Here is a 25011-nt window from a genome sequence, read left to right as displayed (position 1 = left end):
AACCTTTCCTCCTTCACAGCTTGCTCCCACTGGTGCAGGTTCTGTCCCTATTCTTTTGTCTCTTTTTTTTTTGCTCTACCCAGGTTCATGGGGAGTTTCTTGCCTTTTGGGAGGTCTGACGTCTTCTGCCAGCATTCAGTAGGTGTCCTGTAGGAGTTGTTCCACATGTAGATGTATTTCTCATGTATTTGTGGGGAGGAAAGTGATCTCCACATCTTACTCTTCCGCCATCTTGAAGCTCCTCTCAGAGTCTGATTTTTTAGGCTTCTTTGTCATTGATTCTGAGAGCTACCCAATATTTACATAACTGTATTTTCTGCTTTATTTAACCAGAATCATTTTCTGATATTTGCATCTGAGAATTCTGACTGGTGCAGTAGGCAATGTGAATGCACATTCTGAAAGCTTGAAGAACTTCCTTTTTCTTAGAATTAAGAGATTTTACCACAATATGTCTAGATATGGATCTTTTCCATTAATTTTTCGAGGCTTTTGCTGTAGACCTGATGTTTCTTGATTCTGGAAAGTTTTCTTCTATTCTGTCTTTGATTATTTCCTCTGAACCCACTGCTTGGGCTTATTATCTAGGATTAACTGTTTTTAGGCTAGACCAGTGTTCTCAGTTCTTTTGATATACCAAGTTTTCTGACTTCCTTTTAATTTTTTTTTTCCTGTATATATGTCCAGTTTCTCCAATTTTGTGATTGAAGCAGTAATTTGATTTTATGTAAAATGGGTTTGGCTCTTAGAGACTTCCAAAAATGATTTAAATTTTATAATGCATTCTTCTCTTATTTCAAGGTTTATTTGTGTCTTTGCCTCAACCTTTCCCTTTTCTTTTCTTATCATTCCTTACCTATGTTTCTGTGTTGAAGGTCCCCCAAGACCACCTCCAGGTTTGATAATTCACTAGGAGGACTTGCAGGATTCAGGAAATAATTCTACTCACAATTATGATTTATTACAGTGAAAGACTACACAGAAAAATCAGACGAGGGAAAAAGTGCATGGAATGAAGTTTGGAGGAAAGCAGGCACATGCTTCTAAGGCTCCTCTTCCAGTGGTGTCAGACAGAATGCACTTACTTCTCCGAACAATGAGTTGTGACAACACTGTGAAATGTTGCCAACCAGGGAAGCTCATTAAAGACTCAGATCCCAGATTTTTATTGGGGGCTAGTCATGTAGACACCCTCTACCTAGCATGTATCAAAATTTGAGACTTCCAGAAGGAAACCAGATGGTCAACATAAATCATTGTTTTCACAAACAGTCTAGGTATGGTGAGTTGCTCCTGTCAGAGTGATGGTGCTTCCTCAGAAATCCAAGTTCTCAGACACCGGCCAAGGGCTGTACTTGTAAGTACCTTAAATAATATATCTCTTGGTGTGAAAATCTCCAGTTCTTCAGTCTGCTTTTAAGTAGCTAATTAAACTTTTAAGGATTCAGCACTCTTCATTGCTTTCTGCTTTCAGCCATGGTGCATACTTGGAGCTATCCTTACTAAATGGGTCACATTAGGAGACAGATGCCACACAGTAATTCACCCAGGCAAAGTTTAACATAAAATGTTAATTAAGCTATGATGGGAGTAATTATAAAGATGTGAAACAACATATAAGTGTATTTTATGGCTGAGGAAGAGTACCTAAGGGAGGACAAATTTGGAAGAGTGCTCCTCTCCACAAGGTTGTGATTCAGACCTCATTGGAGAAGATGTAGTTGCAGCCCACTGGATGGTCCCACTGCTTGACCAACATCACAGGGAGATCTGAAACTTAGGTGGCCCTTCACAGTTGTCCTAGGTGTGGAGGAGGTGGCTGGACTTCAATGACCAGTTATTAGATGCAGGCTTCCCCAGGAAGAGGCTTTGACAGGATGGCACTCCGAGGTTCTGTAAGCGACAGATTTAATGGTATAAGGTAAGGTCTGTTTGGAGTAGTTTGTTTGGTCAGAGTTGTGTGTACTTGAAAGGAGTTTTCAGATGATGGAAATCCATAGCTGAGGAGCAGAAAAATTTTTTTTCTTCTAGATGAAATTAGTTCACCATTAGGATGATCAAGGTGGAACATTGGGGAATGAATCAACAGTAGCATCTGGTAAATCAGAAATTGCTGACGTTTTGATTGTCCTGGGTTCCTGCCACATTAGTATCCCAGACAGATGACCAACTAGTATGAGTTTAATGCTTTGGCTAGACAGGATATGGCTTAGGCATTTCAATTCAGATGTTTGATCTTGGATCTGGGAGAGTTGGTTAAATGCTGGCAGATGGTAAGAATGTTGCTCAGGCTCCAGGATATTGCCATGTTTTTGAACTTGTCCTGGTGCATTTGGGAGGTTCTTTTTTTATTTAAAAAATTTATCTCAATAAAGAGGTTTTAAAAACACTTAGCATTATTAAGCTGGTTATTAAAGGTAGGTTGTTTTTTTTTTTAGGAAAACGTGATTTGTTTTTATTTCCTTTGCTAGTGTAAATTAGTGAAATATTTCAATAAAAAAGCATTTACTGGTGCTCTTGAGCACATAATACACAATACATACTACTCTAGATACTAGAAATGTAAATCTAAGTTAGGCATAGATCTCTCCTTTTACCAGCTGTTACCCCTGAGAAAGGATATATTTCAGATAGTAGTATTTATTTTAATTTCACTTTAAATCCACTGGGTCAAAGTTGGGCCTTTAGGTGGAGGATTAACCTCAAAGGTTTGTTTCTGAAGCTTTCATCCAGACTCTCCTTCTGTCAAGTATGCACACAGTCATTTTCACTGTGACAGGCAAAATTGATGAAGATGCATTTAGGATTAGAAAGTAACCTAAATCTAAACTTATCCTGAGCATGAGTCAATTATAAATCAAGACCGCAGACCTGGAAAATTGTATCAGGGCTTGTTACAACCTATAAAAACCTTATAAACAATTTAACTTCTCTGCCCTGGAAAACAAACTCACCAGGTATATTTAATACACAGATACACACACAGAAAAACAGATACACAAAACCAATAACAAAAATACCTTCTGTGGAGATGTAATGAGCCTCAACCTTTATCTCATACTGTTTGTGAAAAGTAACTCAATGTGGTTCAAAGACCAGAAATGTAAAAATAGCAATATTAAACAGAAAATATAGGAGACTATCTTTGTGACTTTGGGGTAGGCGTATATTTTTTAGATATTACATAAATATCACAAAGGATGTATGCCCAGAATATAGAGTATTTTTTAAGAAAAACTCGTAAAACTCTGGACATCCAAATGCTGAAAAATGAATCTAGACACAGACCTTACACTCTTCATAAAAATTAACTCAAAATGGATCATAGACCTAGATGCAAAAGGCAAAACTATAAACCTCCTAGATGATAGCATAGGAGAAAATCTACATGACCTTGGTTATGGTTATCACTTTTTAGATTCGATACTAAGAGCATGAACCATGAAAGAAATAATTGATAAGTGAACTTCATTAAAATTAAAACTTCTCCTCTGTGAAAGGGTCAAGAGAAAGAAAAGATAAGCCTGGGGTTGGGAGAAAATATTTGTAAAACATATATCTGATAAAGGACTGTTATCCATAATATACAAAGAACTCTTAAAATTTAGCAGTTTGAAAACAAACAACCTGACTAAAAAATGGGCCTTAACAGACACCTCACTTAAGAAGATATACAGATGGCATATAAGCATATGCAAAGATGCTCCATATCATATGTTATGAGGGAAATGCACATTAAAACCACAATGAGGGACTTCCCTGGTGGTGCAGTGGTTAAGAATCCTCCTGCCAACTCAGGGGACACGGGTTTGAGCCCTTGTCTGGGAAGATCGCACATGCTGCGGAGCAAATAAGCCTGTGCACCACAATTACTGACCCTGCACTCTAGAGCCTGTGAGCCACAACTGCTGAGCCCACGCACCACAACGAAGAGTAGCCCCCGCTCGCCACAACTAGAGAAAGCCCGTGCACAGCAACAAAGACCCACACAGCCATTAAATAAATTAATTAAAAAAAAAAACCCACAGAAAACACAATGAAATACCATTACACAACTGCTAGAACGGTCAAAATACAGAAGCCTGACAACACCAAATGCTGGCACAAGATGTGGAGCTCAAATGTGAAGCAAGAGAAACTCTCATTTATTGCTGATGGGAATACAAAATGGTACTGCCACTTTGGAAGACAGTAACTACAAAACTAAACATACTCTTACCATATGATCCAGAGCAATCTTGCTTCTTGGTATTTACCCAAAGTAGTTGAAAACTTACGTCCACACAAAAACCTGAACAAGGATGTTTATAGCAGCTTTATTCATAATTGCTAAAACTTGGAAGAAACCAAGATGTCTTTCAGTAGGTAAATGGATAAACTGTGGTACATCCAGACAACGGAATATTATTCAGAACTAAAAAGAAATGAGCTATAAAGCCATGAAAAGACACGGAGGAACCTTAAATGCATGTTACTGCATGAAAGAAGCCAGTCTGAAAAGGCTACATTTTGTATGATTCCAACTTTATGACGTTCTGGAAAGGGCAAACCTATGGAGACAGTAAAAAAGAACAGTGGTTGGGTTCAGAGGGTGAATAAGTGGAACATAGGTCTTTAGGGCAGTGAAAATATTCTGTATGTTACCATAATAATGGATATATGTCATTATAAATTTGTCTAAACACTTAGAATGTACAAGAGTAAACTGTAATATAAACTATGGACTTTGGGTGACTATAGTATATCAGTGTAGGTTCATTAATATCAATTGTAGCAAATGTACCACTCCGGTGGGGGATGTTTATAAAGAGGGGAATTTTGCATGTGTAGGGGCATGGGGCATATGGGAAATCTATACCTTCCTCTCAATTTTGCTGTGCACCTTAAACGGCTCTAAAAAGAACAAAGCCGTTGTTGAATTAAAAAACCTATTACTATTCAACAGTAAGAAGTCAAATTAACCCAATTAAAAATAGACAAAGGATTTGAAAGGATATTTCACACAAAAAAGATGTGTATGGCCTCCTAGCACAGGAGAAGATACTTAACACATTGGCAGTCACAGAAATGGAAATTAAAAGCACCGTGTGGCAGCACTACACATCTGTTAGAATGGCTAAATTAAGTGTTGCCAAGAATTTGGAGGTACTAGAACTCTAATGGGAATGTAAAATGATACAAATACTTCGGAAAACATTTTGATAATTTCTTAAAAAGTTTAAGATACACTTACCATGTAACCTGACATTTTAGGTTTTTAACCAAGAGAAACAAAATCTTATGTCCATATACCAAATTATACATGAATGTTCATGACAACTTTATTCATAATGGCCCCAAACTGGAAACAACCTAGATGTCTATCAAAGGAAGAATGTATAAATAAGTTTTGATATATCTATACAGTGGACTACTACTGTGTATTAAAAAGGAATAAACTACTGATACATGAAAAATAGAGATGTATCTCAAACACATTATGCTGAGCGAAAGAAGCTAGACCTAAAGTGTATACATCATGATTCTATTTTTGTGAAGTTCTAGAAAAGACTTGTCTAATAGAGTGACAGAAAAAGATTTCTGGGGCCAGGGGTAGGTGAGTACTGACAGGGAATGAGTATAAGGTAACCATTTGTGGTGATGATTACACAGGTGTATGTTTTTTCAAAAGTTATCAAACTGTACATTAAAAATGGGTGCATATTATGTATGCAAATAATAGCTTAATAAATTTGATTTTAAAAAGAAACTATTTGAAAAATAGTATTTGTTATATAAAATGAACTGTCATGAAAGACAGTTTATTTTCCAAAAGTTGCATATTTTGCCTCTTATACTAAGTCTTGCTGAAAAAATAAGCTTGAGTCAACTTTCTAAAGTAGCCTTAACATTTTTGAAATTAGTGTTGACCTCTTGCACATAAACCTGACATCAGTTTAGACTTCTAATTTTGCAATAATAAACAGTATTATTAAGCCAGAGTCAGATAAATGAACGAAAGTTTTAAAAGATAATAAGAACATACAAATTGATTGTATTAAAGTAGAAGAGCAAACCAAATGCATTCTTCTTTGAAGTTTCCCAGATGATTATGGGAAGAATGTTGGCTATGTAAAGAGGTAGCAGGTGGGGACACAGTGTGTTGGAACTGAGCATTTTAGAGGAATTACGATGAATGTCTCATGTACTATTAAAGAGAACAGCTCTCCTTAATCTATTCTTCAGTATTCCTTGCAACTAAAATACTTGCTTTAATAGCAATTCTGTCTTTCAATAAATGTGAATACTGGCAAATCCCCAAGTTTAAAATATCACCATGCACAGTAATATTATTTTGGTGTGTGGATGCTAGGAGGTGGACTCAGTGTACTTATTGCCATATAGACTTGTTTTTTTTCTTCCTTCCTTTTCCTTGCAGATATAAATGCATCTTAGGATTCATAGGTGACTGCAAATAAATCTGAGAGAAATTTCGTTTTTCAGAAGACTTAAATATTGCATATTTTGTGAATTTCACTAACTTGGAGCAAATGACTGTGGTGAGAAGATAGTATAGGGTAACATTGGAGTTATCTTCAGAAAATTTTAAGCAGAGGTTTAGTGTTAATAAGCTGATGAAAATATTGTATTTGACACTAGTCTTTCTGAGCATCTCTAATATATGAAATTGTGGCGTGTGATCTCTTTGTCAGGACTGAACTTAAGATAAACGAGTCTTCTGCTTTTTGAATAAAGCGATCAGTGACCTTTATTGGTTTGATCATTGGCACTGTTGTAGTTATGGTATAAATGAACCAGCTTAACATTTTACAATTTCCCTCCTCTCTCAGTGTCCCAGTAAGCCCTTAGATCCCCAACTTTCAAAGCATTATAAAAAATCATTGATATAGCTTTTTTGTTGTTGACTTTCTAATTGAAAAAAATTAATAACCCTTGAGTAAGATCACCTGTGTAATGAGATTGGCTGTGCAAGTTTGGAGATAAGGTGTATACTAGAGTTACATTGCTCTGTGTTATAAAAGGTAGAGGAATTTGAAGAGCAGATGAAAAAATTCTGTGGGAAGAAATAGACCCCAAAGGAGATAAAAGCACCCTTCCACCCAGCCATCATCACAAGGAGATAGATATTTGTTGGGGAGGAGGAGAGGTTAAGTTGTGCAATTTAAAGCTTATTCTCCTTCTCCACTGCAGAGTTTTTGGTAGAATCTAAATGGTTGGTAATAAATGCATTCTTTAATGAAATCAAGTAGATGGTGAGTTGTACAGTAGTTTGAATATGGGATGAATACAATGAGGGCAAGTGAATACAGTGGAGTCAGAAGATAAAGGACACTAAGTTCAAGGTTACAGTTAAATTGGTGCCTCCTAGAATTGGTGAGAATGTTCACATTATTAAAATATTTTTGAGGGAAAGCTGATATTCATTCATTCACTCATTCATTTATTCAATCAACACATATGCAATAGAAAGTTCTTTAATGTGCTAAGTACTGGGCTTGTGGTATCTAAACCAACAGACATCTCTGCAGTTATGCAGTTTGTAATCCAGTAAGGAAAGCAGTTATTGAACCAAAGTCACATAAGTGGCTGTAAACATTTTATTTGTGATAATTACTGTAAAAATATCAGGGTGCCGTGAAAGCGTGTAAGAAAGGAAACTAATTTTGACTGGGACATCAAAAAGGACTATCAAAGGGAGTGAATTAAGTTCATACCTAGAACACAAATAAGATTAATCCCAATGAAGACAAGAGAAGAGAGTGCTCCAGGAATTTATTTATTAGGATGTGGTACAGTAACAAGTAACAGAAAATCCAAAATAACAATGGCTTAAAAAGAAGTTTATTTCACTCCACTTGCAAAACTTAGAGCTGAGCAGTCCAAGGATGGTAGAGCTCATCAGTATAAGGAACCCAGTATTCTTCTATTTTGTTGTTCTACTATGTACGTCCTCTAGTTCCAAGGATCCCTCATGGTCCAGGATGAGTGTGCCAGCTCCAGCCATTTCATTAGCATTCCAATCAGCAGAAGGAGGAAAGGGAGGAAGAAGGACATGCCCCATTACTTTAAGAACACTTCTTATATCCCAGGGTTATAACTTAATAACACGGTCACATGTAGCTGTGACAGAGATTGGGAAATGTGGTCTGTATTCAAAGCAGACATGTGCCCAACTAAAAGTTAGGGTTCTATTACTATAGAAAAAGAGGGCTAGGTGTTCTGTTATATTGGGAGACAACTAACAGCTTCTGGAAGAGAAAACCGTATGTGCTTAGTTATATAAAGTTCTAGATAAGAGAAAGTTTGGTATATTCAAGAGAAAGAGCATAGTGTGTTTAAATGTTATGAGCAAAGGGGAGGAAGAATGGTGGCAATGGGACAAAACTAGAGAGGTAGGTAAGGGCAAATCATACACAGCCTTTTGAATCATGTTAAGAATTTTGAATTTTATCCGAAGAACAATGAAAGTCTATGTAATAGTCTTTTCCAGTTTTTAAGGGAAAGGGTAACATTTTCACATTCTCATATAAGAAATTTTTTTCTCTGCTCACAGTGTGGAGAGTATTTTAGAAATGTTGGAAATATATAGAAAGTTAAAGTAATAGTACTCTTTGGCATACAATTGCATATTTATCAATTTATTCTGACAAAAGCATCGGACAAGAGTACAAATCTGGAAGGATATGCACTGAATGTTTACATTGGGAATGAGGTTAGGGAAGCTTCACTTTCTCTTTTATAACTTTTTATTTTGAATGATTTGTTTTACAATAAACATGTATTTAAGTTTCATTAAAAATTAATGAATCAATTTCAGTTTTGAAAAACAAAAAGACTTGCTGACTTGCAGTCCAGATTGCTGACTCCTATTCCAAGTGGTCTTCCTTTGTTTGCTCTCCATTTCTGACAGTTGCCTCCTTCCTGGAGTCTGCCTGTTTTCCCAGTCCCTTTGCATTTGACAGTTCTATTAGGCTGATTTCCTACTTTTTAATTTGGTTTTTGCATTTCTGATAGGATGAGGGACAGCTTTGTCTCATTCCATCATCCCATTTCCCCACTCACACATTGCTCTCCTATATACTGGCTATGTCGAGCAGCCTAGGTTTCTGATTTTCCTCCAGGGACTTTTGGACAGGACATGGACATCCTTGGATTTTCCCTTTTCTTACTGTCACCATGTTTCTAAAGACATGCATTCAGGAGTTGAGCAATGGGGATTAAAGAGGCTCTATTGGATCATACCTGGTCCTTGATCCTTTTCCTGAACTGTATACACTTTAGCTGCTTAAACTTACAGAATTTTAGAGTTAAAAAAAAGAGTTTAAAGGCCATCAATTACAAAGTATAACATAACACAGAAATTCCTTTGCGATATTCTGAATATCTTGAATATTTCTTATCCCTTTGAAGAGCTCTAGTAATTAGAAACTTCCTTCTAATTAGTAGTGTCGTAGAAAGATTATAGGACCCAGAGTCAGAGGACTTGTATTATAATCTGCCCTCATTTGTAGGATGACCTTGCAAATTGAGTAACATTGTGAACCTTAGTTTCTTCACTTGTAAATAGGGATAACTCCTACCCTACTTTATTGGGCTATTCCATATCTGAAAACATTTTCTAAACTATAAACCATATATAATTATTACATAATTATGTTTATATATGTAACATATAGCATAGTTGTTATATGCTATGTATAATTATATAAACATAATTGTTTAACATAAAATATATGAAAATGATATAATATATTGTGTATAATTATACAATTATATGTGTAATTAAAATATTTACATAAAACTTTCATGTAACATTATTTTAGTATTATATATATATATTTCTTATGTACATAATATATATATATATATATATATATATATATATCTCACATCACAAGGAACTTCCATTTCTTCAATGTTAGACTGATGTAATTATTCTAGAAGTATTTTTCGCTGATTGAGCTTAAATTTGTCTCCCCACAGTATTTATGTATTATGACTTTTATCCTCTGAAACAATGTAGAACTTGTCCAGTATTTCTTCTGCATAATTACTATGCATTAACCAGAAAGCTAATAGGCCCAAACTATGAAAATTTAGGTTTATGTTCTGTGGAAGAATTTCCTGGCATCTGGAACTTTAGGAACACAATTGGATCTCCAGTAAAAAATTTGAAAGGCATTTGAAATAAAGGAAACTGTGAACTTAAGTGTGTTCATGTAACTTCTTTCCCATATATAATTGAAGGTTATATTTAGTTTGATAAAATCTTTCCCAGGCATCTTTTATTGTAAACCAGTGAAGTGGTAAACTATGATTGTACACAGCTAACTTCTATACTGACTTTAGGGGGCAGTACTAACCCACTGATAAATTTTGTTGTTTCTGCTAATGCTATTGGCAATGGTTAATATAAAATAAAACTAAAATAAGAATAATGAGATTTGTGATACAATTATATACACCTCTTAATGTTAGTAAAATTTTCTAGGTAGTCAGATGAAAATGGTAGTTTGAAATTCATTTAATGATTTATTTAATAAATAATTATTAAATTACATTATGCACAACACATTGTAAGAGATACAAATGTGAATACGGCATGTTTACTTTCAGATAACTTACAATTAAGTTGTATAAGTAAGTTGCGTGTGTGTGTGTGTGTGTGTGTGTGTGTGTGTATACAACTCTTTCAGGATAAAGTTTAATAAAAAAAAGCAACATTTATTGTTTATTTTTTATGAACCAGTTGCTGTCAAACAACTACTTTTATCCGCATACAGCCCTATCAAGTAGGAACTATTATTATGCCTGCTTTGCAGATAAGGAAACTGAGGATTAGTAAGATTATGTGATTTGCTCAGTCACACAGCTTGCAAGTGGCAGAGCCAGAATGTATATCTATTTGTATATCTTAAATGTATGTTTGTTTGACTTCAAGGCTTTTGCTTTTTGCCAAAGAGATGATGCAGTCTATCATCTCAAAGTGTGTGTGAAATAACACAATACACAAGCTCTCAGAAAGAGCTATAGACATTCAGAAGAGAGCAACATCATTTCTGTTTGTGGGAAATCTGGAAAAATGTATGTAAGAGGTGAAATCTGAACTGTATTTTGAGGAATCAATGGGATTATAAGAGAATAATAGCTGAAGACAGTAGTTAATATTTCCTGAAACCTTACTATGTTTCAGGCACTTTATATTCATTACCTTATTATCAGGAAAAATTTCTGAGGGAGGTACTACTGTACTATTTTCCCACTGCATAGGTGAGGTAAGTGAGGGGGACAGTGGTCATATCTGATGAAAATCACACTACTAAGTAGGCTAATAAGAGAGTTAGAACTTGAATCCAGGACTAATTTTAGAGCCTAAACTCTTAACCAGTACAATAGCTATATGGAGAAGTGAGGTGGGGGCATGAACAAAACATGGAACAGATTAGGAAAGGGTAAACAATTCCATTTGGTTATAGTCTGGGGTAAGTAAAATAGAGTAAGAAAAAGAACTGAAAAATAGTTTGACCATGAAACTTTGAAGCCATATTAAGGAATTTTGATATTATTTGCTGTACAATGGGAAATAATTGGAGATTTATGAGCTGGGGAGAGACATAAGCAGAGTTTTTCTTTGTGGAGGAGAAAGAGACAGAGGAAGAAAACTGATTAATCTATAAAATGTTGATAATTCTTAGCCAAGTATGTAATCATTTACAGTGCCATACGTGTCAACCGTGATGGTCAGACCAGTGACTGGTCATTAGTTGGTGAAGGAGATGCCCATTTGATCATTCTGTTCATTTTTGTAGACAGCATTGATCAAACATATACATGCTCTAGAGTCAGGCAGTCTGGATTAGAATCCTTTTTCTGTCACTTACCAGCTCTGTGACCTTGGGTTTTACTTGACTTCTCTGTGCCTTAGTTTAGTATTTGCCTGAAAGCATTGTGTGAATTAAAATAATGAATAATAGAGTGTTCAATAGATTGTAGCTATCGTTATTATTGTATCTTACAGACAGTAACTGATTGAAGGACTACTGAAGTTCATAATTTCTCAGTTATTGAAAATTGATAAAGGGAAATTTAAGATGTGAATACAAAAACCAGTCATATTATGAAGTCTTATATTCTATTTTTAAAAGTAACAGCTTTTGGGGGGAGGTGGGTGCTATTTACAATTCAGTATGTAAACTATCTTTACTAACTTCAGTAATCATGATCTATCAATGTTGTACAGTGAACACTACATTCTGAATATTTTTAGACAAACTTATTGTCTTTCCTATTTTTTAAAAAAATTCAGTCTGCTGAGTATTCAGCAGGCTCTTTGAATGTGGAATTTTTCTTCAGTTCTGACAAAATTTCTTGCATTATTACTTTGACAATTTCTTCTCACCTTTACATGAAGCATTCTTAGTTTGATCCCCTAATTTTCTTAACTTTTAACGTCTTTTGATCTTTTGTTCTGTCCTCTGGGAAATTTGCTGTGACTTATTTTCCAGCTGTTCTATTGGATTTTATGCATTTATTTTTGTAGCATTCTGTTCTTGTTTTAGGGATGCAAATATCTTCTGTCTCTCTGAGGATATTATTTATAACTTTTTTCTGTATATTTATTTTGTTCTGTTAAAGCAGTGGTTCCCAACCTTTTTGGCACCAGGGACTGGTTTCATGGAAGACAGTTTCTCCACAGATGGGGGGGAGGGGGATGGTTCAGGCGGTAATGCGAGCGATGGGGAACGGCAGATGAAGCTTCGCTCACTTACCTTCTGCTGTGTGGCCCAGTTCCTCACAGGGGTCTCTGGGGGTTGGGGACCCCTGTTTTAAAGGTTTCCTTCCAATATGTGGTGATCCTTGTGTTCTTGTTCATATTTAACTAAAAAATTAGGAACTGTTTATGTGGATGGAGTTTGTAGAGAGGGGGCTTCACAGTAGGCATTAAGGCATAGACGCCCCACCATTTTCCTAAATATGTACAGATCACTTTTCTTGAGAGGTCCATTTCTGCAGAGAGGAATATATTCTTGTATCCTACCTGGAAGATATGAACTTAGCTGCCATGTTCTCTAAGACAAATGTGGGAAGGCACTGGGGTAGGTTGAGAATCTTCATTTACTACATAGATGTTCAGTTAATTTCATTGTTTTTAACAAGGCACCCCTCGGCTTATTGTTCATAGATTCTTAAAATTCATAATCCCTTTGCTTCAACCTCATGAGAATGTAAACCTCCAATTTCTTGTCAGGTGGTAAAGGTTTAGTTTCTCAGCTGGCTGAGGTGGAGTTTCCATTCTGTTTCAGCTCCACCAGCACCTACACCTTCACAGGTAGTCAGTCTCTCTAATTCTTAAGCCCTTTTGAGGGTGTTGAATCATGAATAGATCTGCTTCTTATCATTCCTCCTTGCAGACACTTTGCTTTCAGTTTTCTCAAGTTTGCTAAATTAATTTGCTAAATCATCTGTTTATCACTATCTAAACGTTTCCTTGATATTGCTCATCTGCTAACATCCCTCCAGTTGTCCTTGTCCTTATGGTTTAGACCATTTTTACAAAAGTTTTGCTGTCATTTAAGTGGGATTTGGGAAGTAGTAAAAGTAAATATGTATGTTTAACGTGAAAGTCCTATTATTAATTTTAAAAGTATTACCCCTCTTATATGTATAATACAAAATTTTATGAAGCTCATTTTTTTTCAAAAAGGAGACTACCATTTTGGTGACATTGTGAAAAAATGGGCTTTTTATCAATTCCTGTTTCAATAAAGTATTTTCATGCTATTTCTCTGATTGTGTTAGAAATCATAATATTTTTCTCATTTGTTGCTATTCCTATATTTTCTTGGGTCATTTCCATGTCCTGTTCTTCAATACGAACTTTGTAATTTACCAGTCTCTTTCATCCAGTTTTTTCACTTTCAGTTTTCTTTCACTTTCAACTTCGAGTTGAATTATACATGTTTTTTGGCTGATTCACATGGCACAGCCACATAACTATGGCTAGAATTAAGCTGACTTCTGCTTGCTAACATACACCATAAGAAATTTATGTAATTTAATTGATGTTAAGATATCTAAATGACACTGATATAATATATTGGTATAATATAAATTTAATTTCAGAGAACTTCATCTACAATAAATTTGTCACCAGGAGAAGTGGAAGAAGAAGATGATGATGAAAACACTTGTGGGCCCTCAGGACTCTGGGAAGCATTAACTCCTTGTAATGGATGTAGGAACCTTGGCTTCCCCATTCTTGCACAGGTAACGGTTTGCTTTCTTAAGGTACAATAAGACATAAAAATGGTTGCCTATGTTTTTAAGTAAATCTGTTTTCTTCCCCTCTGCAAATCCAATTAGTGTCTTCTTCACTTGTAATTTTTCTTCAGTTGAAGGTCAGTAAAATGCTTATGTAATTAGCTGTACATGTATGCATATGCAAACACATACTCTATATAATTTTTTGTGGTTGTTTTATTTTGGTCATGATGCTAGTTCCAGAAAAATTGAGTTGTTTATGAAGTTTTAGTATCTATGATTTGGAAATATTTCATTTAAAAAAATGCTATTTTGAAATTAAATCACAATTTGTATTTAAATAATAATAAAAATGATTTAAAAGGTAGCATATGAAAGCTCTTTAAAAGCAGCAGTGATTATTTTTCTTAGCACAATGGAATATCGTAGAATAATGTGTGCCACTGAAGATTATGCACTAAGATTCAAAAATGAGACCAGAGCACTAAAACATCATTTACAATTTTGAAATCATTTCACTACTCATTAAGTCACTTTTAATTCTATGGTGTCACCTTCAAATTTTTGTTGTGTACTGTGGTCCGCAAGCCCTTAGAGGAGTTTCAGAAATAAATAAAATAAGCCAAACAGAATTAGGAAATTTGAAGCCACAAAGAAAATATCTCTACATGAAGACGAAAAAGCACTTAATATGAAAAACGGTGTAATGGCAAAGGTATGTATATGTAACCACATAGAACGTGAGTGCAAAAATAATCTAGGACAGAAAATAACTCACATCTCAAAAATATTATTTTCTGTTTTGCAACAAATATGAAACAATTTTGTCTAAGAAACCATTACATGTTTTTACATGTATGTCATAATTTGATCACAGCCACCCAAATTCCAATATAAATTTATTGTGACACACTAACTAGAGTAATCAAACCAGCATATAGTACTTAAAGAATCTCTTCACCTTAATATGAACTATTTATAGAACTTTATGACAATTTATACTAACCATTACAGAATTATTATCAATATATACTGGGCTGTGAGATCCATAAAGGTAGAGACTATGTGTTGCTTGGTGTCTACGATCTAATGCCAAGATTGTTCCTGGCATGTTGTCAGAATTAAGTAGTAGTTGAATTAAATAATAAACAAATGTGTATGTTCTGTAGCGTTTCATTTCTTCACTTAAAGTTTTTACATATAAAGTTTTACCTCATATACAAAAGGGTATACGAGAAAGGAAATTAAGAAACATAGGTTTTAATTTTATTAATATTCTCTTATCTGCTTAACAATTTACCAATAATTGAATGTTTTTACCTATTTTTTTATTTTATAAAATTAACACCTTTGTATTTTTTATTTTAAAAGTAGAATTCTTATAAAGTAGTAGGGCTCTAAGCTATCAATAATATATGACTGTATCTGGGTTCTCCATTACCTTACTAACATTTACTTTTATTTTTTTAATTTTAATTTATTTTGTTTTATTAGGTTTGGTAGTAGGTTTGGTAGTAACTTGCTTTTGGTTTACAATTTTTAAATATTTTTCTTTGACTGTTTTTCTGTGGAGACTTGCATTGCTCCAATAAGTATTGAGTATTACTATTTTAGTAGTTACATTTACCATAAAATGTTTCCTAGCCTGCAGCTTTTCTTTTTTTCTTAATATTGTATGAGCGTATGTTGTGTAGTTTTTTAAACTATCAAATTCATTAAACTTCTTGGTCTTATTTTTTTTGATTCATTTCATCCAGAATTCCTTTTAACAAATTTCAAATATGGCTCTATATTTGTTTTTAACTTGTTGATATATGGTTTTTCTATGACTTGCCATTTGGCAATAACTCCCATTACTTTCATTATATTTCATCCTGTTTGGCTTGGGGTTTCTTCTGAACCTCTTAATTTTCCTATTTTTAAAAACAATGACCCACTTTTGATATTTGTACATATATATGGCAGGAGAAATCATTATTGTATTAAAACTATTAACTGACATTGTCTGCTTTTTAAATTTATATTTTATAATTACTATGTCAAGTTTAAAAAGTATTCTTATTGGGATTTTAATTGTTACTGCATTAAATCTATAAATTTACTTGAGATGCAGTATGTTTTTTTTAATATCTTTAATATAACAAATCAAAAGTAGAATTCTTTTACCAGTGTTCTAGTCTTCTTTTACTAATGTTCTCAATTTGTGATGGGCTCCCCTTTAATATTTATATGTGTGTATATATATATACATCCATATATATATAATTACAATAACATTTTTAGTGTGTGATGGTGCAGAACTATAAAAATACTTTATTATATTTCACAACAAAATTAATGTGCAATGGTTGACACACTAGTATAGCTTAATACATTTTACATTTATAGTTTAAAACTTTGATGTCATGTTGCTTTCTAGGCTTAATTTACCTTGTCCTGCCTCCTATTGGTTGCTTCTGTCCCTGGTTATGTATTCTGGAAGTTTTAGAATTTTCTTTGGCTAATAAATGTAGATCATAGATGGATCGGGATCTTTGAGAGTAATCTTTAGCATTTTATTCTGTCATCTGTTCATTTAATCACAATATCAAGTGAAGGGAAGGTTACAGATAGTTCAGAGCCTGATTGTAAATCCCTATTTAGTTTTATTACTACCCTTTCATGTTAATAGAGCATATGTTATTAGAGCAGAGAATCTGAGTTGAGTTGTGTTATGGTGGATGATGTTGCTTTCCTCCACCGTCTTAGATGAGATGTCCACCTCTGCACCATGTGCAGCACAGGGCTTTGAGGCTCTTCCTAAAGAGTCAGTCCTGATGGGTGGAGACCCTCTGTTTACCATCCTGTTCACTCATGTAGCCTTCACTCTGTAAGGTTGAGATGAGGGGTCTGGATACTAAGTCTTTAGCTGTTTTGCAACATGCTTGCCAGCAGTCTCTGCTCCTGCAATCACCATACTCATACTGCCCCATGGGGAGACGCCAACAGCTCTTATTTATGGGCTAGAAGTACCCTCTGAGGACAAGAGGGCTTGCAGTCCTTGCTAACAACAATATTAAGACATGTTGAAAGCAACCACTATGACCATGCTGACTGTACTTCCTCCTGGATCTAGGAAGGCTGCTCTTGCTAGGGCTGTGTTTCTCTTTTGAGTCTGCAAACATGGTTGCAGTCATATGCACAGCACCAGTGGTGGTGCCTGTTGTTACAATTGATCCTTTTATCAGGCCCTGTAGGCTTTGTAACTGCAGAATTATGTGAACTCTTAAATGCAGTATAAGTGGGAGGCATGATGAATTCATTCCTCCCCAGCATAATCATAATAGGTGGCCCCAAACACTTCAGGGTTTATGTGAAGGCTCCTGATGCTCACTTGATCCTGATTCCTTCCATAGGAATAGGTAGCATTTGCCTAGGGAAAGACAAGTAAAATAAAGTGAGACCAGAAAGACTGCTCCTTTCTATTCCTATAGCTAAACAACAAGAGCTTATAATAAGAATTTTGAGCTCTCAAGTCCACTCTCCCATTTGATGCAACAGTGCCCCCTACAGTATCTCCACAGTGACCACAATGATCATTCTAGTTTGCTTGGACAGTTTGTCAGTGAGAACACTTATTAAAATACACTTTGGTTAGTATTTCTGCTGGTCAGGTAGTATGTGCTTTAATATTTTGATAGCTCCTAGCAAATTGTGCACATCTCACTGTCACTGATGTATACAAAAATTGTATAATACAAATTGTATAATACAAAAATCAATAAATCACTGTCACTGATGTATACAAAAATCAGTACAAGGCAGTCACGGGGAGACATACATTCTGCAACATGTCAGCTTAGCTGGGTTGGAGTATGTCCAAGAATAGATTGGATGATGAAAATAGAACGCTCCCTAACACCATACACAAAAATAAACTCAAAATGGATTAAAGACCTAAATATAAGGCCAGACACTATAAAACTCTTCGAGGAAAACATAGGCAGAACACTCTATGACATAAATCACAGCAAGATCCTTTTTGACCCACCTCCTAGAGAAATGGAAATAAAAACAAAAATAAACAAATGGCACCTAATGAAACTTAAAAGCTTTTGCACAGCACAGGAAACCATAAACAAGACGAAAAGACAACCCTCAGAATGGGAGAAAATATTTGCAAACGAGGCAACTGACAAAGGATTAATCTCCAAAATATATAAACAGCGCTTGCAGCTCAATATTAAAAAACAACCAACCCAATCCAAAAATGGGCATAAGACCTAAATAGACATTTCTCCAAAGAAGACATACAGGTGGCCAAGAGGCACATGGAAAGCTGCTCAACATCACTAATTATTAGAGAAATGCAAATCAAAACTACAATGAGGTATTACCTCACACCAGTCAGAATGGCCATCATCAAAAAATCTACAAACAATAAATGCTGGAGAAGGTGTGGAGAAAAGGGAACCCTCTTACACTGTTGGTGGGAATGTAAATTGATACAGCCACTATGGAGAACAGTGTGGAGTTTCCTTAAACTAAAAATAGAACTACCATATGACCCAGCAATCCCACTACTGGGCATATACCCAGAGAAAACCATAACTCAAAAAGACACATGCATCCCAATGTTCATTGCAGCACTATTTACAATTGCCAGGACATAGAAGCAACCTAAATGTCCATCAACAGATGAATTGATAAAGAAGAGGTGGTACATATATACAATGGAATATCACTCAGCCGTAAAAAGGAACAAAACTGTGTCATTTGCAGAGATGTGGGTGGACCTAGAGACTGTCATACAGAGTGAAGTAAGTCAGAAAGAAAAATATCGTATATTAATGCGATATCTATCTATCTATCTATGGAACCTAGAAAAATGGTATAGATGATCTTATTTGCAAAGCAGAAATAGAGACACAGACGTAGAGAACAAATGTATGGATACCAAGGGGGAAGGGGGGCGGTGGGATGAATTGGGAGATTGGGATTGACATATATACACTATTATGTATTAAATAGATAACTAATGAGAACCTACTGTACAGCACAGGGAACTCTACTCGGTGCTCTGTGGTGACCTAAATGGGAAGGAAATCCAAAAAAGAGGGGATATATGTATATGTGTGGCTGATGCACTTTACTGTACAGAGAAACTGACACAGCAGTGTAAAGCAACTACACTCCAATAAAAAAATGAGAAAAGCAAGAGAAACATAAAAAAAAGAATAGATTGGATGGTCAGGATGCTGCACATGGCAATACAATATTGGATATGAAATTAAGCGTTGCCGACAGTTAAGGAATCTCTGAAATACAGCCTTGGAGAAGTACTAGGAACCTCCTCAGTGGGCCATGGCCTCCAAATGAGGCTCATTTGGCCCTGAGTCCTTCCAAAAATCCATGTATTTTCCAGGTGAGCCTGTGTACCAAAGCCTCTGCAGGACCTTTAGCTGTTCTCCCTAAGCACCTTGGCCTCGTCTTTTAGAGATTGCAGAGTGCTTACCACTGGGCACTTACTCTCTTCCTCAAACCCAGTTATGTCCAGAGTGTCCCTAGCTGGAATGACCTGGGTGCTGCTGTAAGCCTCCACTGGTGGTCTCAGGATGTAAATGGGGTTTTCCCACTGAATAAAAAGATCTCTTGTATCTGAAGGGGGACACAGCTGAAGGTAGAAAGAGCGGCTAGTGGCAAGCTTCAGGCGGAGCTGTTGTTTTTTTACTGTTATGGATGGATATCTTTACAAACTTCAAAGGAAGCAGCCTGGTTAGCTCTAAGATCTGTGTAGGCTTTTTACCTCTTTCCTGGGTGGCAGGGCCGTATCTGTTATAGTCATCACAGATAGCAGCTGGTCGGGCCAGCAGCATGACATCAGGTAGTGTGAGGCGGGGGCTGGTACGAACGATGCCCACAGTCACCATTCAGGCCCGGTTGTGCACATCAATCACTTCTCCTTTTCTGCTGACCTGTATAAAGTCACTCTCAAACACTGGTGCATAGTGGAATATAGGGTACTCCCCTTGTACAGTTGTCGCTGCAGTTTCCCCATGTAGGTATTAAACATGCTCATTGCAAGGCTGCCTTCGGCTTTGTAGTATGGTAATGTATATTGACTGTTCATCGCTATCTTTTATCAAGACAGCTCCTAGAGGCTCCTCCACACCTTCCTTACCACACCTCGCAGGGCGTCCTGTTTCCCTGGTCTCTCTGGCAGGTGGGCTAGCAGCGGTCTTCTGCAGGCTTTGTCTCTGAGTGACTGAGGACAGGGTGGGGGAGCTGATTACTGACTGCTCAGTGCTAGAGACAGTTGCTCCTGGACCTGACTGTGCCCTGCCTAGAGCATGGAGATGTCAGGGCATGCAGAGGCCAGGGCCGCAGTAGATGTCAGGGTGCACAGATGTTGATGTGCACAGATATTGGTATTCAGTCGTAATTCCACTGCACCTCTCCTCCAGAAACTGTAGCTTCCAACTAGGCCTAAACCCCTCACAAGGCCACACTGCCACAGATCAGCAGACCACCCCTCCTCCCATGGGCACATCTAAGGATCTTAATACATACTGACAAATTGCTTTCTCAAAGGGTTAGACAAACTTTCTGTTAGGTATGAGTTAAAATATGCATACTGTCTTATCCAGCACTTCTGACTGCAGACAGTTAGAGTTAATTGTAGACAGTTTACCTTAAAGAGAATTGGACAAGGTGGTAAACAAGCTGGATGTACAGAATGTTTATCAAGGTTTATTGTAGCAAAAAATATCATAAACAGGATTAATATCTTACAGTGAGGATTTGGTTAAATAAATTATGGAGCATTCTATGAAAGAATACTCTGAAGCCATAAGAATGATTATGTAGTTCCCTATTTATTGAAATGAAAAGATATACCTGAATTTTTTTTTTTTTTAAGAAAAAGAGCAAAACAAACGTTTCAAACTAGCTTTATACTTGTGGTCCAATTTATGTAAAATCGTCTGTGTGTGTGTGTTTGGGTATGAAAGTATAATATATTCAGTGAAATGTTTAAAGTACTTATTTCTGGATGGTGTAATTTTTATTTTCTTTATACGTTCTATTTTTTTATTAGGATAATTATTATTTCTATTAACAGGAAGAGTAAAGCTATTTTTATTAACAATATCTATTTTTACAGCCATCAAAAATTTTATGTTTTGACACACCCTCAAAATGCTGAGATTTTCCCTAGACATCTGTACCCTGACTATATGGTGAAAAGAGCCTTAAACATCACATTTATGCTCTATTCTTTACTCATTATCAAATTGGCCTACTAAAAAAAGTTCTGAGAAATTTTGCCAGCTATTATAAATATTATAAATTCAGTAAGATTAAAATATCTTTATTGGCATGACAATATACATAGCACGCACATACGTACACACATAAAGCCATAGTTTTTGAGTCTTCAGTTTGTTCTATAAGTAAAAATGAACATTTTCTTCCCTTCATATTGAAGTATCTGGTTATTTCTGGTAGTATGAATATTTTATTCTTTATTTATTGAGAGGCCTAGTCACATATCAATAGCAATTCCTACTGGCCTGTCCAAAGTCTTTATATTTTGATTTCCACTTCATGTCTACATTATTTATAATTAGGAAAGAGAATAAGCCTAACATACGTTTACTAATCAAACTAACCTTTCAAATGTATCCAAGAAGTTCTGGTATTTGTTGAAAGGAATAGGTACCACTGGATACAGTATAATTTAATTTAGGTGCTTTTTAAAAAATAAAGTGAAGATATACCGATTTTCTTAAAAGCACTTTTATGCTGTGCACATATGTTACAAGATATTTATCTTAGGCTTCCACTAGACCACTGAGCTAATTGCCTTGTCTCCAAGGAAACCAGAAGCTATATTACTTGTAGGGCCTAAGGACTTTCAGGATTTTTTCCTAACCAGTCATTAGACCAACAACAGTAGAACCTCTCTTACTTGGCCTGATAACTATCACGTGTAGTGTTCTGGCAAATATGTCTATTTTCATGAGTCTGATGAATTTTATCTGAAATTCCTCTAGGTATTTAGAAAACTATCTTAATATTTGCTTCAATACTTAAGAAGCTCAGGTGGCTAAATAAAAAATCTACCTGGAACTGAGATTAATAAATTCTTGGGAGACTAACCTAAGAAAACATTGGTACGATTTATGTCAGAGAATGTTTTGCCTATGCTCTCTTCTAGGAGTTTTATGGTGTCATGTCTTATGTTTAAGTCTTTAAGCCACTTTGAGTTTATTTTTGTACATGGTATGAGGGTGTGTTCTAGCTTCATTGATTTACATGCAGGTGTCCAACTTTCCAAGCACCACTTGCTGAAGAGACTGTCTTTTTCCCATTTTATATTCTTGCCTCCTTTGTCAAGGATTAATTGACCATAGGTGTGTGGGTTTATTTCTGGGCTCTCTATTCTGTTGCATTGATCCGTATGCCTGTTTCTGTACCAAAAGATAACATGCACCCCCATGTTCATAGCAGCACTGTTCACAATAGCCAAAACATGAAAACAACTTAAATGTCCATCAACAGATGAATGGATAAAGAAGTTGTGGTTGTATACATATATACAATACTGTTCAGCCATAAAAAAGAATGAAATAATGTCATTTGCCGCAACATGGATACAACTGGAGATTATCATACTAAGTGAAGTAAGTCAGAAAGAGAAAGACAAATACCATGTGATATCACTTATATGTGTAATCTAAAATATGACACAAATGAACCTATCTACAAAACTGAAACAGACTCATAGACAAAGGGAACAGACTTGTGGTTGCCAAGGGGAAGGGGGGAGAGAGAGGGATGGACTGGGAGTTTGGGGTTGGTAGATGCAAAGTATGACATTTAGAATGGGTAAACAACAAGGTCCTACTGTATAGCACAGGGAACTATGTTCAATATCCTGTGATAAACCATAATGGAAAAGAATATGAAAAAAGAATGTCTATGTGTGTATAACTGAGTCACTTTGCTGCACGGCAGAGATTGGCACAACACTGTAAATCAACTATAACTTCAATAAAAATTTTTTTTAAATAAATTATTTTTATGTAAATGCAGCAGCTCTTAGCTTTTCATAGTTAGTCATTAGACATTCTTAAAATAAATTTATGTTCCTTCTCCTCTACATAAGAGTTTATGTCACTGGGTAAATTATTTAACCTCCCTGGGCCTTATATTTGTCATCCTTGAAATTGAGATGATACTTTAGATATCTTTCAACTCCAGAATACTTACGGTTTTGGATAGGGGTTTAACTTTTCCCCCGTAATAAAACTACTACATACTTTGGAAATATTCCAAACAAAAATAATAAGTTAAGGAATTATTCAGATATTAACAGCTCTGGGAATTTGTGGTGCAATACATAATCTTATTCTGTTGCTGAATTTCTTCTTGCCAAAACTTTTAGAAGAACCAACATTTGAAATATGGAAATGACAAAAATGTTAGTTCAGTAAGATGAGCATTCAGTGGGGGCAGTGCTTAAAACTATGTAAGTGAAAATATGGGTTAAACATTTTAAACAGAATTCAGTTAATAATGGACATGGCTGTAGTAAGCAGATTAATTCCCTCCAAAGATGCCCATATTCTAATCTTTACAACTTGTGAGTATGTGACCTTACATGGCAAAGGGACTTTGCAGATATGATTAAGTTAAGGATCCTGAGGTGGGGAGATACCCTGGATTATCCAGGTGGACCCAGTGTGAGCCCAACGGTCCTTATGGTGATCCAGTGGGTAAGACTCTGCACTCCCAATGCAGGGGGCCAGGGTTTGATCCCTGCTTGGGGAACTAGATCCTGCATGCATGCCGCAATTAAGAAGTCCGCATGCTGCACTAAGAAGCTCGCATGCCACAACTAAGAAGCCCACATGCCACAACTAAGAAGTCCTCATGCTGCAACTAAAGATCGCACCTGCTGCAACGAAGATCCCATGTGCCACAACAAAGACCCAGTGCAGCCAAAATAAATAAGTAAGTAAATAAATAAATATTTAAAAAAGAAAAACGATAGAGGGTCAAAGTCAGAGAAGGATATGTGATGATGGATACAGAGGTTGAAGTGATGTGGCCATGAACCAAGGAATGCAGTTGGCTGAAAAGTAGGAAATGCATTCTCCCCTAGAGGAACCAGCCCCACCAATACCTTGATTTTAGCCCTGTGAGAATCATTTTGGACTTTTTTTTTTTTTTTTTTTCATTTTGGACTTTTGACATTCAGAACTGTAAGAGAATAAATTTCTTTTGTTTTAAGCTACTGAGTTTGTGATAATTTGTTATAGCAGCCCTGGGAAACTAACACACATTTTGGCACCTAGAAGTGGGATGCTGCTGTAACAAATACACTAAAATGTGGAAGTGGCTTTGGAGTTGGGCAGTGGATAGGAGCTGGAATAATTTTGAATAGCATGATAGAAAAAGCCTAGATTGCCTTGAACATAAATGTGAATATTAAAGATTCTTCCAGTAGGGCTTGAGGAAGTGATATGGTACAGAAAACCTATTTTGTCTTAGAAAATACCTAAATTGTCATAAACAGCACCATACTCAACGCTGAAAAGCAGAAAGCAGTTCCTTTAAGATCAGGAACAAGATGAGGATGAACACACTTACCACTTTTATTCAGCATAGTTTTGGAAGTCCTAGCCACAAGAATCAGAAAAGAAAAATAAAGGAATCCAAATTGAAAGGGAAGAAATAAAACTCTCACTGGGAATTCACTTGCAG

At 35.8% G+C, this 25011-nt stretch overlaps 2 protein-coding genes across 2 annotated transcripts in view; one reads left to right on the top strand and one right to left on the bottom strand.

Annotated features, from left to right (window-relative positions):
- ANKS1B (ankyrin repeat and sterile alpha motif domain containing 1B) overlaps nucleotides 1-25011 on the top strand; it is a 953137-nt gene that overhangs the window by 109021 nt on the left and 819105 nt on the right. The window contains exon 6 of the mRNA XM_036866270.1: nucleotides 14125-14268. Within this exon, the coding sequence (XP_036722165.1) occupies nucleotides 14125-14268 (144 nt within the window). The remainder of the gene's footprint in view (nucleotides 1-14124; nucleotides 14269-25011) is intronic.
- FAM71C (family with sequence similarity 71 member C) lies at nucleotides 19700-20371 on the bottom strand. Its single transcript, XM_036865800.1, is given in 3 exon segments — nucleotides 19700-19969; nucleotides 19971-20272; nucleotides 20275-20371. Coding segments are annotated over 3 exon segments (669 nt in total).

The sequence above is a fragment of the Balaenoptera musculus genome, chromosome 10 (assembly GCF_009873245.2).
Source record: "Balaenoptera musculus isolate JJ_BM4_2016_0621 chromosome 10, mBalMus1.pri.v3, whole genome shotgun sequence".
NCBI lineage: Eukaryota > Metazoa > Chordata > Mammalia > Artiodactyla > Balaenopteridae > Balaenoptera > Balaenoptera musculus.
This window is presented reverse-complemented; position numbering and strand designations above follow the sequence as displayed.